The following is a 17,865-nucleotide window of genomic DNA, read 5'->3' as shown; positions in this document are numbered from 1 at the left end:
GAGCAATTCCTCCTCTCCCCTCCAGTCAAGGGCCAGAGATTGTTTGGATAAGCAATGTGTTTCTCCTCATACATGAAAAGTCTAAGCAGCAGCAAAAGTGGTTCTGTGACCATGAAGAAAAACACTTGCTCAATGAGACTGGGTCACAGGCAGCTGGCTATAAACACTGACTAAACAGACACACAAATTCTTGTACTTCACAGAAAAGCACCTGCAAGGAAGAAATACCCTTTTTCCTAGAGAAAAAAGTGCCAGTTCTCAAAACTACAACTTTTTACACCTTTTGGTTCCATGTGGCAAAACCTGCTTCTACTTATCACCAGTGACATTTCAAAGTCAACGTGCAAGAAAATGTGAAGTCATGATGAGGATTTGAGAGTAACAACAGGTGAGGTGACTGAGGATGAACACAAAAAGTGCTAGTGCTGTGAAATAAAGGTAAGAGTGATAAAGACAAGAATGACATCAAAAAGGAATGTAGTGAAAACTGAAATGGAATGAGATGTTGAAAGGAAACAGGGATCCTTAAAGTGAACATAAAAGGTAGAAATAGTGACGGGTCCCAAATTCTATGCAAACATTTAGCTTTCCTCCACAAGAAATTATAGTTTAAATTATTAAACTTAAGAGACTTAATTTCCTTACCTAACATGTACAAGGACACCTTACCATTATGGCAAACACACTGTTGTGAAGTTGCTCAACAATGTCTTGCTAAAACAACATTTAACCCTTTAGTCTAAGAATCTGTTCAATATTCTCACCAACAAAACTATTAACTACAGAAATATAATGGATCATTTTCATTCTTTTGAGAGGTAAGAAGCATTTTCCAGCCATTGTCTTCAGTGTTAACAGGATCAGGCCCAATATCTTTCAAAGAATCCAACAATTTCTTATCCTACAGAACAAATATTTCTGTAAGTCATGCAGAAACAATTGTTTTTAAAGAAAACTGTGACCTCTGCTTAAGATATTTGACTATTTTTTGCTTCCAGAAAGAGGCCAAAAAATAATTATTATATTTATATATAAATACTATACATTCAGTTTACGTGAACTTACCTTTGCGTATTAAAACACAAAATAATTGTCTACAATTATTATTACTCAAATCAAACACCATGACATCGCAATAATAGGTTGATACGAAACACTGAATGCAGTGCAATGTGTAGCATTCATATTCCTCTGACAAATATTTTCACAAGCAGCCTTTTTGACACATGAGCCACACGATTTCACATGGGGATGCCGTCGTAGCACTTACAAGTTTAGTAAAGCTCAGGATTTACATCAACAATTAGAGGAGTTAGGGAAGCAGGATGGCATGTGTCCAGCACACTCCACGGAGTGCCTGTCGGTTGTTTGGCTGAGGCACAAGCTCAAGAGCTGAGGGTTTGCAAAGCAGATTCAGCAGACAGGAGCCAGAAACGGTGGGTACTTTGGCGCATGCTTGGATCAGGTGACAGTACAGACTGAAAACTATGGCAGCTCACTGAAATGGTTACAGAAAGTAATGGCCCTGGATTCTAGGTGGAAGCAAGAAGGCAAGCATACAGAGCACTCATCACAAGCTTTTCTAGCAAATGTACCCAGTCCTTGGGACCAAGGGTTCTCTACAACTTGAGGCAGAAAGGTTTGCAGGAGATTCCACTGCTAATTACGTCCCCTTTGTGGGAAACCAAAGGCTGAACACTAAACTTACTGCATTAATGTCTCCAAGTTGGCAGGATATTTATAACCCAGTGGAAGCAAAGCACACTGTTTCTGTGGTTGAGGATTTGAGAAACAACGCTGTCAAAAGTACAGTGTTCTATAAAAACTGTGCCAACTCAAGCCTCCTCCAACTGGAGCTTTCCAGAGTGATTTTATTCAGCAGTTTAATAGGACACAGCCAGCACTTCTGTACCTGGAATGTTCTTTGAGCTAGCTCTATCCACCACCAAGTCACCCTCTCCCTTAGAATACAGGCTGGAGCTGCACTATCCAGGGGACAATATGCTGTCTAAACCTTTCACCCTAGACACTATCACTGTCTGATTCATAAGTTTTCCCAAGTTTATTTGCTAGAGGCTCACTCATACAGGTTCTTTCAAGATTTACCCAGAAGCTGCATTTTGCTGGTCCATATAGATTTTTGAAACCGAAGACAGATTAAGAAGTGTGGCCTCTTGATGATACTGTTCATACCCAAGATCTGCTGTATCCTTAAAGCTGTATCCTTAAACAACTTGAGGAAATTGCTCCAAAGTAGGCACTGTGTGATTCATTTCAACCAATTTTACATCACATAATTTAGGAAATATTTACATGTATAACACAATACTCTGACAGAAGGAGGACAACCATCTGAGGAAAATTGTCACCATCTACAAATGGGTCACTGTTCTGTTTCAAACATGGCAATGGAGGTCAATATTCTATCAAACTCAATCTTTGAATCTTTCACTAGGCAAAGCCATTATCCACATGTTCAATGTTCCCTTATTTTTATATCTTCTTAATTAAAAGCCTACTAACAGCTTATACAAAAAGATGTGTGGTATTTTCCTGTAGGTTTGGCTGGTTGGGTTTTTTAACAGACACCTTTGTTAGGTTTATAAGCAACTTTCCCTGGACCTTTTAGTTTTATTTAATCCTCTCTGGTTATCCCATTAACATTGACATTATCAATTTTCTAAAACATTTAACAACTAAATAACTGTACAGAAACACAAATCCTCTGGTTTTTAAAGATTAACACAAAATTCAGGTAGCAGATTATCCTAAAAGTTTCAAAACAGTTTCCAAGCCACTCCATCCGTGTTTAGAAATACTACTCCCCATATTCATCTTTAGGACTAAAAGATGTACAAATGAAAACTTTGTTACAGCACATGAAGGAAGCAGATTTTAGGGATACATCAAAAGAAAACTAGGATACACTAAACTAGCAGGAAATAGTGTAACCACACCCACAGGGAACAGGCACTCGCTGTTCACACATCCCTACATGAGCACCAAGACTCCAAGAGAAGCCATACACAAAATTCCATATATCATTCCTTTCAGTGGGAGCTCATTGTTGGGGAGTGATAGCTTTAATCCCACATTATACTCCAAGATGGAGAAACAGAAGGATTGTTCCCCTTATGGCTTAATAAAGCCACAACAGTGGCTGTAACTTTTCCTTTTAATTGTAGATGGAAGTCTGATAGGAAGAGCACAAACTGAAAAAAGTATCATCTAAAAAAAAAAATAATCTTGTAATAATGTGAAAGCAGCAGTAATAATTTAGTGCAGAGCTAAAAGAAAAGAAACCACCATGTGATACAACTTAAATAAAATGAAAAATATGTCAAAATATAAGGCATTTGAAGCAAGAAAGATTTTCAGAATATATTAAAAATTAAACAAACATATATTAAAAATTAAAATACTTAAAAATGAAGGTTTAAATTGCGTCATACTTAGTATCATAAAAGCTCAAAAATACTGCCCAGAAATTAGAAAACATTAAATATAGGAAATAAATTTGCCTCTGGAAAATAATTTCCATGCATAAATATGTGCCTTTGTTAGTCCAGCTTTTAGTGATTATTTCAGTCACACATCCAAGAATGGTGACTCAGCAGGTAATAAAGAAACTACTTATTTTATTCTGTGTCTCTGTTGCTTTGTGACCTTGGCACCATCAGTACAACCTACTGTAAACCATGAGCAATCTTCAAAGAACAGCCTCAAGTGACTACAGCTGGGGCTGTTACCCAGAGCTGGGGACTGTATTCTGTAACAGGACAGGGCTTTCTGAAGCCCATTTGATCTCTCCATTGCTGCAGGAAGGGGTGGCATCAGCTGGTGTGCAATGACACTGTCTCCGAGTTTCCTGTTCCTTGTCTGCACTGCTCAGGCACGCAGAACCCCCGCCTTCATTATCTCTGTGCACTCACAACTGTTTATTCTGCTTTAAGACAAACTAGGCAGAGAAGCCTCTCGGAACTTCTGGATGCAAGGAGACTCGAAAAGAAAATCTCTTGTGCCAGGTATTTATTATCCATTGACATTTATCAGTTACTCCTGTTGCAGTTAGAACTTGTGTATCCTCCTACCAAACCCCAGCAGACATTTTACAAGGCCACGTTTAGCTGTAATTGTGTAGCACTTGGGAAGGGGCTGGTTCAACCAGAACCATTCTGGTTCTCTTCTGACAATAACACATTTTGAGCCAGGCAGAAAGTTCTACAACTCTATCTTTGCAACCACAGAAGCAAATACCAGAAGGCTGAAAAGACTCAATGCAATCCATGAAAGAAATTTTATGAAGACAATAGTTTTAGTCAAGCCCCGTATTTTAAAATCAGGACAAGTTATGTGCAAAAATGCAATTTTTGCCAGACCAAGGTTCTCTCTCTTGTGTACTATCAATTCAAAACCAAAGTGTAGTTGTGCAATAAGCAATGGCTTTTTTGGAGCACTTGTGCAAAAACCCCTTTCTATTGGCTTTCACACCATTAGCCAGAATTTAGGGAGAGTTTCAAAGCAGTATGAAATAGCATTACTTAGGCAGGCAAAGAATTCTAAACAAGGAATTGAAATGCCAAGTTCATTAATGAATCTCTAACAGAACATGTGAATACTGTACTGTGCTCAGTGACCACCCTTTCTTCAGCTATATAAACACCTACTTAGAGCTCTGAAAAAAAAAGCACAGTCCCAATGAAAATGATTTCACTAGCATAAGGGTGTATCTGCTTCCAGAAATAATATTCAAACACCATTCACATTAACCATAGAAATGACTTGGCAATATTCAGTCCTCTGCAGAAAATGAGTCAATTATTACTGGAGAACATCACACCCCTCGCTCTTTTCAGAAAAAGCCTCTGACAACTGCTTGAACCTCCCATTTTCATTCAACACACACTGATGGGCAAGAAGCCAAGCTGGAAATTCTCCAAGCAAAGGCAAGAGGCCAACCTTCAAATGCTGGGGCTTTCACTACTGGATCTGAAGGATAAGCACAGCAGACACCAGTAGGCACATTCTGACATTTCCTGCTGTGCTCCCACAGCTGGGCCACACTGACACCCCAGAGAGCAGCTGGAAATGTCATTTGCACAGTCTCTGTATTTCTGTGGAAAAAAAGCATTCAGTTACAGAAACAAAACAGAGCCAAGCTTTCCTCTTGTGTTTCCTCATATGCAAAACTGACTCTGGAGAATTTCACACTCCAACAGTGAGACTGGGCATCGCACAGGGAGCTCAGGAGATGCTTAGGAAGGTTTTAGTCATCTTTTGTTTTCCCATATTTCTGACTGCTGGAGCTGAAGATGCACTGCTGGAGCAGCTTCCCAAATGAGGAGTATAAAATTTAACTTTGTGAGAAATGATAGGTTGGTGCTGTGAAACAGCCACGTGGAAAAGCAGCCTCCATTCAGCAAGTTCTGGCACTGCCTTCCTTTGTGCTCTGTGTTTAACCTCAGTGCCACCCTTGAACAAAGACCCAGCCTCCTGCATTGAGGATTCCTGCATGTTTTTATCCTGAGAGTTGATTCTTTCCCTGAGACAGCCCCAGGGATTATCTCCCACTGTATTATGTGCCCTCTTTTCTATGAATTTTTGCTCAACTCTTTACTTCCATTTTGCAAATTCATCTTCATATCCACCTTTTTGTATTTTACAAACATTTAAACAAATCTTCATTGAACTATATGCAACTCCCAGATATTCAGGCAGCTTCTTTTCCATTCATGAAGTAGTCAGTCTTTACTTCCATGTCTGATTTTCAAGCACCTTCAAATCTCTGACATCTCATTACCACTGGATGCTCCTGCCGTATCTTACATACAATTAAACCATGGGCAAGACAAATTAAAAAAAAAAAAAAAGAAATCTCCTTCTGTACTACACAGTTACTGAGCAAGCTGAAATGAAGCCTGAACGTTTTCCAAAAGGAAAATAATTTTAGCCCACTTATGGCTGTGATTAAAGCCCCTACACACTTGCAGGACTCTGCTCCTCCCAAAGCAGCAGGGCTGACCTGCTCTCCTACAGACACCAAGGCTACACAAACACTGCTCTCAGCAGGGATTAACTCCACACATACTCCTTGTTTGAGACCTCTCTACTCCAACCAACACCTCTGGGGAAAATGCTTTATTTACATAGAAATGCACATTCATTTTCCTGTAATCTCTAAAAAATTTAGACAACAGTTTTGGATATTCTGCCAAGAACGGAATTCCTGACTTGCACTTTGCTCCTAATCTTACATTGTGGATCACTTTTCTAGCCTAGTTCAAGGCATGTTTAGTGTCAGTACATAAACTCATTTACTCCATTATTCCAATAAAATTCTTTCAATAGAAACATCCCACTACACAATCTGGAAGAAGCAGCAATGAATTCCAACTTTTCAAGGTTGTACACAATACACAAAAATTTCAACATATTTTTAACACCTTGGATCAGACTATGCCACACCAGTCACAGACCTGAGAATTTGACAATATTTTTTTATATACTGAAAGTTTATTTTAAAAGATTATGACTTTAGAAAAGCAAAGGAAAAAAAATCAGAAAAGCCTCACAATCATAATTTTAAAGGATGCTTACTATAAAAGGAACAATAAAAATGAGCCAATGGTTTTAAGCTCTCCCTACTTTGAACAATTTGCAGTGGAAAATGTCTGGTTTTTAATAACTGCATATTTAAAGTGAATTTTAGAGCATGACACAGAGCTGCATGGCAAGAGTGAATTACCAAGAAGGAAAGTGTCTGGGGAAAGCAAGCCCTAAGGAGTCAGCTTTGTACCTTTAATGGTGCCAGCTTTATAAACACCAAGTCTGACAAGGCCTACTATATAAGGAAGTTACACACTGTGATTACTAAAACTGCATAAAAATATAAGAATATTGGGGCTTTTTTCTAGCTGGGTAATGAAGTGATTAAAAAGTTCAAATACTTTTGTTTAAAGTCCTGTAACTGGGTGCATTTTACAATACAAGCTTTATGAACCAACAAATCCTGGGCTACATACTACCCTTCTCTTTAAACAGATAGTTATCTATTTTTCTTGGATATTTTTTAGATCTATCATTATCTATAGTACAAATATTATTTTAGAGCTAGTACTAAGAACAAACACATTCATTGATTTCCTGAAATTAACAGGAGGAAAGCCTTTGTTGAAGAAAGTGCAAGGCAATGCAAAACAAAAAAACTAACCGAGAGTCCCCCCAAATCAAACCAATAGGCCAAAATAAACACCCAAAACTCATTACACAAAAATCCCCAAACCAAAAAATAAACCCCACACCTGACATGATCCCAACTGTGCAGGGAAGGATCCCTTCTCTTACCCTAAATTACTCCCTTCATGGATGCTGAGCTGAAAGTGATTACTAAATAAACATCTGAACATTCAGCTTTCCAGATGGATATTTTAAATTATTCTTAGCAATACTATATGATACTAAAACAATGCTTTGTAATTTTAAAGAAAGTTTTTAACAGCATTAAAATGTGACATTTAGGCATCTGATTATTAAATAGTTTTAAATTTGAGGCATTAACCTAAATATCCTAGAGCATCTCTAATAACTTCACTGAGCTGCCATAATTTCTGTCAGCATATGTAGTACTGAATGACTAATAAAATACCTGAATTGAAACTATTCCAGTCTAGCAGTTTGTATGATCTTGTGTTACCCATAATTCCGACAAAGGCTGAGTTCAAAACAGCAAATTAGTAGATCAGTTATAGAAGCAGAATAGTGAAAAAACTACCAACAAGAGCACAATTGACAACACCACTCCACAGGAACTGGAAAGACACAGACAGCAGAGTTAATCAGAGCTGAAATAGAAAGGGAAAAAGGAGCATGCTGCAGCAGTCTGGCACTGGTGACCAACATGGACAGTATCTGGCAGCTGGGTCCTATTGGCAAGCTCTTAATGCACCTGCAAATGTTCTCTCCTCTTCCACTTCTCCTGATTCATCATTCTGCCAGTTTGTTTGCTTCCTTTAATATTTTACACACTTATTTGACTCAAATGCTTCACAACCTGAACTATAATATCAGAATTTTTTCCTACTGCTCCACCTTCCCTCCCACAGCCACGTGCCTTCCTTCCCCTTTTGTTCCTGCTGTTTTGCAGTGTGAGTTCCAAGGATCAGGCATTTTGCATTCACTGGTCAGGAGCAATGTGCAAGTCTCACAGAAACACGGCAGCTCTGCAAACACACATCTCTTCTTGCCTTATGGCTTATACTGCCTCCAGTCAGCTGGCAAAAAGGAAGGAGTGCATAATATAAGAAATTAGTTCTTAAAACTTCTGAGCAAAATTGATTTTGTTTAAATATTCTGTCTTCCATCTATCCCACTGTAAATTTTGCACATAAGAGACCTGTGTCAGAAATCTATTGAAAGCACAGAATCATAAAATAACTTTGTGGCAAAGAAAGACTCATGTATTAATTATTAATTAAAAGACTCGTTCCTTTTTTTTTCATCTTTTCTTCATTGTGTAAATAGATCTTAGAGTAGGAAAACAAAAGAGCAACATTGTGTACTAATATACTTGAAAAAATTCCTCAAACAAAGAGGATCTAATTCAAATGAAGTCTTGGATTTAATTACATGTTGCCAGTTTACTGAATCTTCAGATCAGCAACAATCTGATCTTCCTGCCTGAAGAATTGCTTGCCTTGGGCCATAGGAAGAAAAGGAAAAGGTTAGGCTTTTTGTACTTGTTTTTAGGGATGTATTTGCATAAACTTCCTTTTATTACTCCTGACTAGTGCATGCAAAACCACTACAGGTGCTATTTTTCTCTCCTCTGCATTTTTAAGTGCACTGTCAACTCCAACTTTTTGCTAAGCATTCCTCATCTGGTCTCAGCAACTAAACCACCCAAGTCTTCAGAGTCAAAAGTCACTCAGCTCTACCATTAGAACTAACATGCAATCCACAAATGTTCTCGTGCTGGGGATCCCAGGAAAGAATAAATAAAAATCTTCAAGTACTGTTCCGTAAAGGCTTTTAAGAACAGAAACAATACTGTAAAGGTTAAAAACCACGTTGTAAGCTGTAGCCATTAGTCCTTAAAGATTTCAAGGAGCTGAAAATGGGAAAACATTCATAGTTAAGATCAAGCATTTAATCTCATTTTCGTTTGAATTGAAAAACTTGCATCAAGTTTTAATCACAAAAAGCAGCAAAAAATTAATTACCCCTCAATAATTAAAAACTAGTTTTCGGTGTAGAGTTACTGATTCAAAGCATTTTTTTTTCTAGTTTAATTTGCTGAAAGGTTTCTCACTAAAACCACAACCTTTGAGTAACTCATTTTCCAAGCCTCCATGGCTCTCTGCAATGCACTCCTGGAACAGCTCTGTCCCTCCTCCAGGTGCCACCGGGGCAGGGAGGCAGGCTGTGCCCGTGCCAGGCAGGTGTGCACAGCTGGAACAGCTCTGTCCCTCCTCCAGGTGCCACCGGGGCAGGGAGGCAGGCTGTGCCCGTGCCAGGCAGGCATTCCCACGTGCTCCCATGTACTCCCACGTGCTCCCGTGCCCACGTACCGGGGTTGTGGATGCGATCCAGGAGCTTGACGGAGCGCGCGCTGACGACGCCCCCGACGTGCAGCAGGAAGCCGGGCGGGAAGGCGGTCAGGGTGAAGAAGGGGAACTCCTGTGGGCGTTGGAAAGCAGCGTTAGGGGCCTGCCGAGGGCTCCCTGCACCGCTGCCCTGGCGCGAGCACGGCCCTGCCCCGGGCACGGGCGCCCAGAGCCACGCGCGCCCACCGACCCGCGGCACAAAAGCACAGGTTACGCGCTCAAACAATACTTTTCCCCCACAGAGTTGTTTCTCAGCACAACAGACATAAACAATCAAAACTTTACACATTAAGAGATTAATAAAGTCTCTATTGATCCACTTTTACCATGGCTGCTAAACACCAGAATTTTTCTTTCATTAGCTGATAAAAAAATAAAATTTTTCTCCATTTTTAGGTGCTCTCGTTCCAACTGACTGCAGTTTGATTCTGAAGCACAGGGTGAAACAAACTGTAGTCTTGCAAGAATGAGGACTGTCTTATGACAGGAAAACGTGCCTAAAAAATATCAAAGGACTGCTCTGCGAGTAAGCTCTAAATGTAACAAGTCAATATACATCTTTTAAAATAAAGCACAGGTCTTGAAACACAACTGTAAATTCTTAAACTAAAATAATTCACTTCCAGTTAATAAGTAAAATAAAGAGTTAACTTTCAGTAACTACTCCAGCTTTTAATTCATAAGAGGGGCAAAGTAAGTAAGTAATAATTGCAATTTTTCAAGACACATTTGATGAAAAAAACTGAGCCCAAACCCAGATTTTAATCGCTCCAGAGATGTTCTGTGATATGTCTAATATCTACATAATAGAACACTTATGGGGGAAAGGCAATAACTCATGTTCAGCAATCCTAAATGCAGAAAGCAAAAAAAAAAAACAAAAAAGAAAAATCATGCAGTTAACTTGAGTCACAGACAAATCTGGGTAACAGACTCACTGAACCATTCTGACAGAATTCTGTTAATCTCTCATTCATTCTGACACACGTTGAACTCCATCACTTCATATGAAGACTTCTTTCTTTTTAAATTTAGAGGTTTTTAAAATGTTATTATTATATTACTTAAATACAAGTTCCAGCCTCAAACACATGTTGCAAACTGTAAGAGTTCAGAATTACTGTGCCACCCCCCAAGGTGGCCAAACAACCTGACAGCTTTTCTCGACCTGAACTGAGGGGATGGGTGAGTAAGAAGTCACTGAAAGAAAAGATGCTCAGGTCAGGATTCCAGAACACATTTCCTGCAGTGCCCTTCAGAGATGAAGGACATCAGATCCCTGCTTTGAAAAGGCAGCAGAGGAGATCACTCAAGCACTTGCGGAATGTAAAAACAGCAAGAAACCAGAATTTGTCCAGAATTTGTGCAAGTGAGACAAAAAATACCACTGACAGCCGCTTTTGGTCATTTCTACAAAAATACAGGCTAATGTTTGAGGAGTAAGATAACACCAAATTTTCCTACTGATGGAAATGCAGCATGGATTTCTTTTTAGTTAAAAATATACAGAGAGACAGCTGTGCTACAGTTACTCTTGCTATCTACAGATGTCCAAGGAATTTTTGCCAGTTTTTAATGTACAATATAACATGTACCTGAGTTTTCCACTGCTGTATTTTCTACAGGTTTATTTTCAGGGAAGAAATTGAGGAATATGATCCTTCTAACTAACTGTTCAGTTTGCAGTTAGGGTTATTCAAGTAATAAATCAAAAACACATTTGATTAAAAAAAACCACATGCAACTAAATGAACTTATTTTCAGGTACTTTAGCACTACCATATATCCCAATAATCTAGGACTCAAAAGAACTGTTTGAGCAAGCTGGTCTCATGGAATGCATCCCTGCCCAAGGCAGGGTGGTTGGAATAAGATGACCATTAAGGTCCCTTAAAGTATTCTGGGATTTTATGATATATCTAATACCTGTGAAACTGCATTATATACACTGAATTTATTCTTGGTTCTCCCAAATACTTGCTATCCTAAGTGATCCAGACAAGTAGAGTGCACTGTCTATGTGTGTAGCACACTAAAACTGACAAAATAACTTATAGATATTATTCATTCCAGTTAACTCAACTTCAAGGTAACCAAAAGAGGTAACACCACAGGAAAACCACATCCAATGTGAAATTTTCAGAAGACAGAATGAACGTATTTTGCTTTGCTGTTACATCAATAACAGACATATGTCTCCATCCCATTTTACAGTATCTTTTTTCTACTAGCTGATACAAAGACCTTGTCAAAATAACATGCAAATAATTCAGGCTCTAAAAATATATTAAGGGCTCTTAATTTACATTTTTTATTGTCTTCAAAGAGCTTGCTAAGGAAATAAAAACATCAGCCATGGAAAGTCTAAATGCAAGCAAAATCAAAGACAGACAGAAAAAAGGCTTGCTTTAATGCATTACTTCCATCAAATTAAAAAATTAAAAGCAAAAAGCCATGGATTTATATTCATAACTAAACTAAAACATTAACTGAAATGTATAAACATGCAAAATACACCGATCTAAAAAACACTCTTAAAACCAACAAATTAAAACAACTCTGCATGAACAAAATCCCAAAGGAATCTGCAAAGGCTCCCAAGCCCCATATGTGAGCTGGTGCTTTAAGAACCCCCAGTAGCAGGGAAGGGCTGAGGGGTCCCGTTTGTTCCAACGTACCCGCCTGGCACAGAACCTGCGGGGCGATCCTCCCTTAGCCACGGAGCACAAGAGAGGAGAGCAGAGTCACCCTCACTGCAGGCAGGCCCCTGTCTGTGTGTGTGTGTGCACAGTGCCCATGACACCCCACAGCTGCAGGGCTGTCACCCTCACTGCAGGCAGGCCCCTGTGTCTGTGTGCGCACAGTGCCCATCACACCCCACAGCTGCAGGGCTGTCACCCTCACTGCAGGCAGGCCCCTGTCTGTGTGTGTGTGTGCACAGAGCCCATGACACTCCAGAGCTGCAGGGCTGTCACCCTCACTGCAGGCAGGCCCCTGTCTGTCTGTGTGTGCACACTCACACCCCACAGCTGCAGGGCTGTCACCCTCACTGCAGGCAGGCCCATGTGTCTGTGTGTGCACAGTGCCCATCACACCCCACAGCTGCAGGGCTGTCACCCTCACTGCAGGCAGGCCACTGCGTCTGTGTGTGTGTGTGTGCACAGTGCCCATGACACCCCACAGCTGCAGGGCTGTCACCCTCACTGCAGGCAGGCCCCTGTGTCTGTGTGCGCACAGTGCCCATCACACCCCAGAGCTGCAGGGCTGTCACCCTCACTGCAGGCAGGCCACTGCGTCTGTGTGTGTGTGTGTGCACAGTGCCCATGACACCCCAGAGCTGCAGGGCTGTCACCCTCACTGCAGGCAGGCCCCTGTGTCTGTGTGTGTGCACACTCACACCCCACAGCGGCAGGGCTGTCACCCTCACTGCAGGCAGGCCCCTGTGTCTGTGTGTGTGCACACTCACACCCCAGAGCTGCAGGGCTGTCACCCTCACTGCAGGCAGGCCCCTGTGTCTGTGTGTGCACAGGGCCCATGACACCCCACAGCTGCAGGGCTGTCACCCTCACTGCAGGCAGGCCCCTGTCTGTGTGTGTGTGCACACTCACACCCCAGAGCTGCAGGGCTGTCACCCTCACTGCAGGCAGGCCCCTGTGTCTGTGTGTGTGTGCACACTCACACCCCACAGCTGCAGGGCTGTCACCCTCACTGCAGGCAGGCCCCTGTCTGTCTGTGTGTGTGCACAGTGCCCATCACACCCCAGAGCTGCAGGGCTGTCACCCTCACTGCAGGCAGGCCCCTGACTGTCTGTGTGTGTGCACACTCACACCCCACAGCTGCAGGGCTGTCACCCTCACTGCAGGCAGGCCCATGTGTCTGTGTGTGCACACTCACACCCCACAGCGGCAGGGCTGTCACCCTCACTGCAGGCAGGCCCCTGTCGGTCTGTGTGTGCACACTCACACCCCAGAGCTGCAGGGCTGTCACCCTCACTGCAGGCAGGCCCCTGTGTCTGTGTGTGCACACTCACACCCCACAGCTGCAGGGCTGTCACCCTCACTGCAGGCAGGCCCCTCTCTGTGTGTGCGCACACTCACACCCCAGAGCTGCAGGGCTGTCACCCTCACTGCAGGCAGGCCCCTGTGTCTGTGTGTGCACACTCACACCCCAGAGCTGCAGGGCTGTCACCCTCACTGCAGGCAGGCCCCTGTCTGTGTGTCTGTGTGTGCACACTCACACCCCACAGCTGCAGGGCTGTCACCCTCACTGCAGGCAGGCCCCTGTCTGTGTGTCTGTGTGTGCACACTCACACCCCACAGCTGCAGGGCTGTCACCCTCACTGCTGGCAGGCCCCTCTCTGTGTGTGTGTGTGTGTGTGCACACACCCGACAGCTGCAGGGCTGTCACCCTCACTGCAAGCAGGCCCCTCTCTGTGTGTCTGTGTGTGCACACACACCCCACAGCTGCAGGGCTGTCACCCTCACTGCGGGCAGGCCCCTGTGTCTGTGTGTGTGTGCACACTCACACCCCACAGCTGCAGGGCTGTCACCCTCACTGCAGGCAGGCCCCTGTGTCTGTGTGTGCACAGGGCCCATGACACCCCACAGCTGCAGGGCTGTCACCCTCACTGCAGGCAGGCCCCTGTGTCTGTGTGTGTGCACACTCACACCCCAGAGCTGCAGGGCTGTCACCCTCACTGCTGGCAGGCCCCTGTGTCTGTGTGTGTGTGCACACTCACACCCCAGAGCTGCAGGGCTGTCACCCTCACTGCAGGCAGGCCCCTGTGTCTGTGTGTGTGCACACTCACACCCCACAGCTGCAGGGCTGTCACCCTCACTGCAGACAGGCCCCTGTGTGTGTGTGCACACTCACACCCCACAGCTGCAGGGCTGTCACCCTCACTGCAGGCAGGCCCCTGTGTCTGTATGCACACTCACACCCCAGAGCTGCAGGGCTGTCACCCTCACTGCAGGCAGGCCCCTGTGTCTGTGTGTGTGCACACTCACACCCCAGAGCTGCAGGGCTGTCACCCTCACTGCAGGCAGGCCCCTGTGTCTGTGTGTGTGCACACTCACACCCCACAGCATGGTTATCTGCTGCTGTGGAATGCAACAGGTGCATCTGTGATTGGTCTCATGTGGCTGTTTCTAATTAGTGGCCAATCACAGCCCAGCTGTCCTGACTGTGTCAAGGCAGTCACAAGCTTTTTCTATTCTTAGCCAGCCTTCTGATGAAATCCTTTCTTCTATTCTTTTAGTATTGTTTTAATATAATAAATACCATAAAATAATAAATCAGCCTTCTGAAACATGGAGTCAACATTCTCATCTCTTCCCTCATCCTAAGACCCCTGTGAACACCACCACACTTAGGTGCAATACATTTATTCCTGCGTAAGAATATACTCCCATTTCTTCCTCCAAGACACCTCATTATCAACATTTTGATCAAAGCACTGTATAGCTTATAAAAAAAAGTTGCAATTACTCATTATAAATGTAAACAATTAAACCCACTATTTTCATCATATATTCTATTCAGCATAATGACAGATGACATTTTTAGTCTAATAAAGGAAAAGTTTAAATCTATAAATGCCTTTTTACTGCTTGTCAGGTAGCTCAGATTCAAGTTCCCAATTAAAAGCTACCTTCTACTCCATTGAATGGGGCACAAGGTAACAACTCCATTCCCAAAACCTGAAACTTTTCCCAAACCTAAATGGGATTTTCAGCTTGTTTAAAGCTATGCCAATGTTTCTGAATTTGGCTTTTGTAAACACTTTATCATCATGTCTTTTTTCAAGTGTTAAACTTAACATGCATCAGCACCTCTCAGAGACCACACATCAGTAATTTCTCCCGTAACTTCTTAATACCACTGGAATTACTTGAGTGCTGTGCATAGTTAATTGCTCCACTTTTCCCACTGCTTTCGTAATAAATTAATATTTAAATAATTTGTGTATAAAAGGGCTATAAAACAGTCAACACTTGTACTAAGTTCAGACCAAAACTTACATGTTTTCAAACAGCAAGTAACAGCAAACATTAACTTACAACAAGATAAATTTTCACTTCAGTAAACCAGAAATGAAGTATACAATGCCTTACCCTTTGTTCCAGAGCTGACTGAGTCTGTTGTCTTAAAAGAGTTTTAAATGGCCCCCCTTCTTTTCCAGCACTCCCACTGCCCATTCCTGAAGAATATCAGTACAAATGACATTCAAAGAAACATAGATTATAATTTGTAATCAAAGAGTGAGTTCAAAATAGATAAAAATGAGTCATTGAAAACAGTCTAATTTTCCCCATAATTTTAATTGCTAAGAAAAAAAAAGCATCAAAAATTTAATTTTGATTTGAGGGTTGTTGTAGGTTTTCCTTCTCACACAACTAGCAGTGACTTTATAGTATTTGAACAAACCCCCCCATCTAAGATTTTTTTTCCTGCTGTCAACCTGAATGAAAATCAATTTTAAAATATAAAAGCTTAAAGATGTGGGTTTAAAATTCTCTCCTACAACACAATTTTTTTGTATGACTTTTTGCCTATGATTTAAATAGAGATCTAATTTCCACTTTAAGTTTTTATATAACCAGATTATCTGCCCTTATCAAAAAGAGTCTCTCTGTCAGACTACTCTATAGTTGTATATCTCTCGCTAATATTATTACAATATTTTTATTTAATAAAAGTAATAAAAATCTGGTGTTCAGAGAGTTTCAGGTAACTGAACCACCTTTCCTAACTACAAGTAGGAGACTGTACACATAATTACAGCAGCAGTTACATAATGCATGTTTAGGAGCAAGAAGAAAGCACAAAGGCAATGCATATTCTTTGATTTGAATATAAACTCTGAAAACAATTTGAAATTATTTTACACTATGAAATACTCATCTGATTCATTCAAATAGGGGCTACTACTGCTCAGCATTTAAAACTACACTTATTTGATGACTAGATTGGCACACACATAACCTGCAGATTATGAACACAAGATAAACTCCAATTTGGCATAACACGGTAATTCTTTCTTTCCTTCTTTCAGAGTTTCACCTCCAGCCCTCCCCATAGCACAGGGGGTTTGTGCAGAGGAAGGTGCTCAGTGCACAAACACCTTTGCTGGGGCGTTACCTGTACACAGCAAGCTGCTCAGTGCAGCAACATGCTTGCAGTGGCATTACCTGCGCACAGGGGGTTTGTGCAGAGGAACCTGACGCTGTGCACTGACACCTTTGCTGTTCCATTAGCTGTGCCCAGCAGGTTTGTGCAGGGGAAGCTGCTCAGTGCACAAACACCTGTGTTGTAGCATTACTTGCAGGGACATGTCCCCTCACAGAGTGTGCTGAGCTGCAGGTTATGTGTCTGACAGTGGCCTGGGGGCTCTGTGCTCACACAGCACTGCAAACACATGCCAAGGTGTGCTTTCCCTAAAGCAAACACAGCGCTAGTGACTCTTGGTAACATGTCATGCCTGAAACACATTCTCCTTGCTATTCCTTGTGTCTAAAGCCATCAGAGCTAAAAGAAGCCCCTAAGCAGCGGAGGAAAGCAGAGCATAAAGAACAGAAAGGTGTGAGGAGCAGGATGAAATACAAACAGCACATTGCAAACAGTTAGAAATGAAGCCAAGACTTTCTTCTCCAGAATTTCTAACTGATTCAACATAATAATAATTCCTTGCTAGTTTCCTTTCCCTTCTGATCAAGAATCTGGTAAGGATGAACAAGAGTGTAAATATCGATCCAAGTGCAGTTATTTGTTTTACCAAAGACTGGGAGATCTAGAAATAATACCAGACTTAATAACGTATGTAAATTCATTCCTAACTTGATTCATTCATTTTCAAGAGTTACTAAGCTACCATTACCATGTAATTAGATATAAAACCACTACAATTTTCAGTGAGTATTTTTAGCTGTTCTTGGATAAGGAAACAAAACTATTAGTATCTGTATAGTCCCATTAAACAAGATTAAATTGCTTTTACTATTTAGCATTGGTTCTAAACATCACTGTCAGGGACTATACAAGACTAAATACAGACAAACATAGCATAAATACTACACACAACACAAACTCAAAAAATACAAACTAACCAAAAGAGTTTGTACAAAAAAAGCGAATATCAACAATTACTTAATTGAAATCTATAAAAATAATCCATGTCAGTGAAATGAAAAAGTGGGCAGTAAAAATAAAAAGCATGGGCTTTGTTTAAAAGGTTAAATTAAAAAGCAGAGTTGGTAGCATCTCA

At 41.6% G+C, this 17,865-nt stretch overlaps 1 protein-coding gene across 23 annotated transcripts in view; it reads right to left on the bottom strand.

Annotated features, from left to right (window-relative positions):
* The window catches only part of C2CD5 (C2 calcium dependent domain containing 5), a 58,236-nt gene that overhangs the window by 25,589 nt on the left and 14,782 nt on the right, over positions 1-17,865 (bottom strand). For 12 of the 23 annotated variants that reach the window (XM_058023174.1, XM_058023178.1, XM_058023180.1 and 9 more), the window contains 3 exons: positions 15,716-15,801; positions 9,567-9,675; positions 7,646-7,711 (listed from right to left, as the gene is read on the bottom strand). In XM_058023174.1, coding sequence (XP_057879157.1) covers positions 7,646-7,711; positions 9,567-9,675; positions 15,716-15,801 — 261 coding nt within the window. The remainder of the gene's footprint in view (positions 1-7,645; positions 7,712-9,566; positions 9,676-15,715; positions 15,802-17,865) is intronic. The other 11 variants (XM_058023183.1, XM_058023187.1, XM_058023191.1 and 8 more) reach the window with 1 other exon arrangement.

Source organism: Melospiza georgiana, chromosome 4 (genome assembly GCF_028018845.1).
Source record: "Melospiza georgiana isolate bMelGeo1 chromosome 4, bMelGeo1.pri, whole genome shotgun sequence".
NCBI lineage: Eukaryota > Metazoa > Chordata > Aves > Passeriformes > Passerellidae > Melospiza > Melospiza georgiana.
The sequence above is the reverse complement of the archived record's forward strand: the minus strand, read 5'-3'. Positions and strand labels throughout refer to the sequence as shown.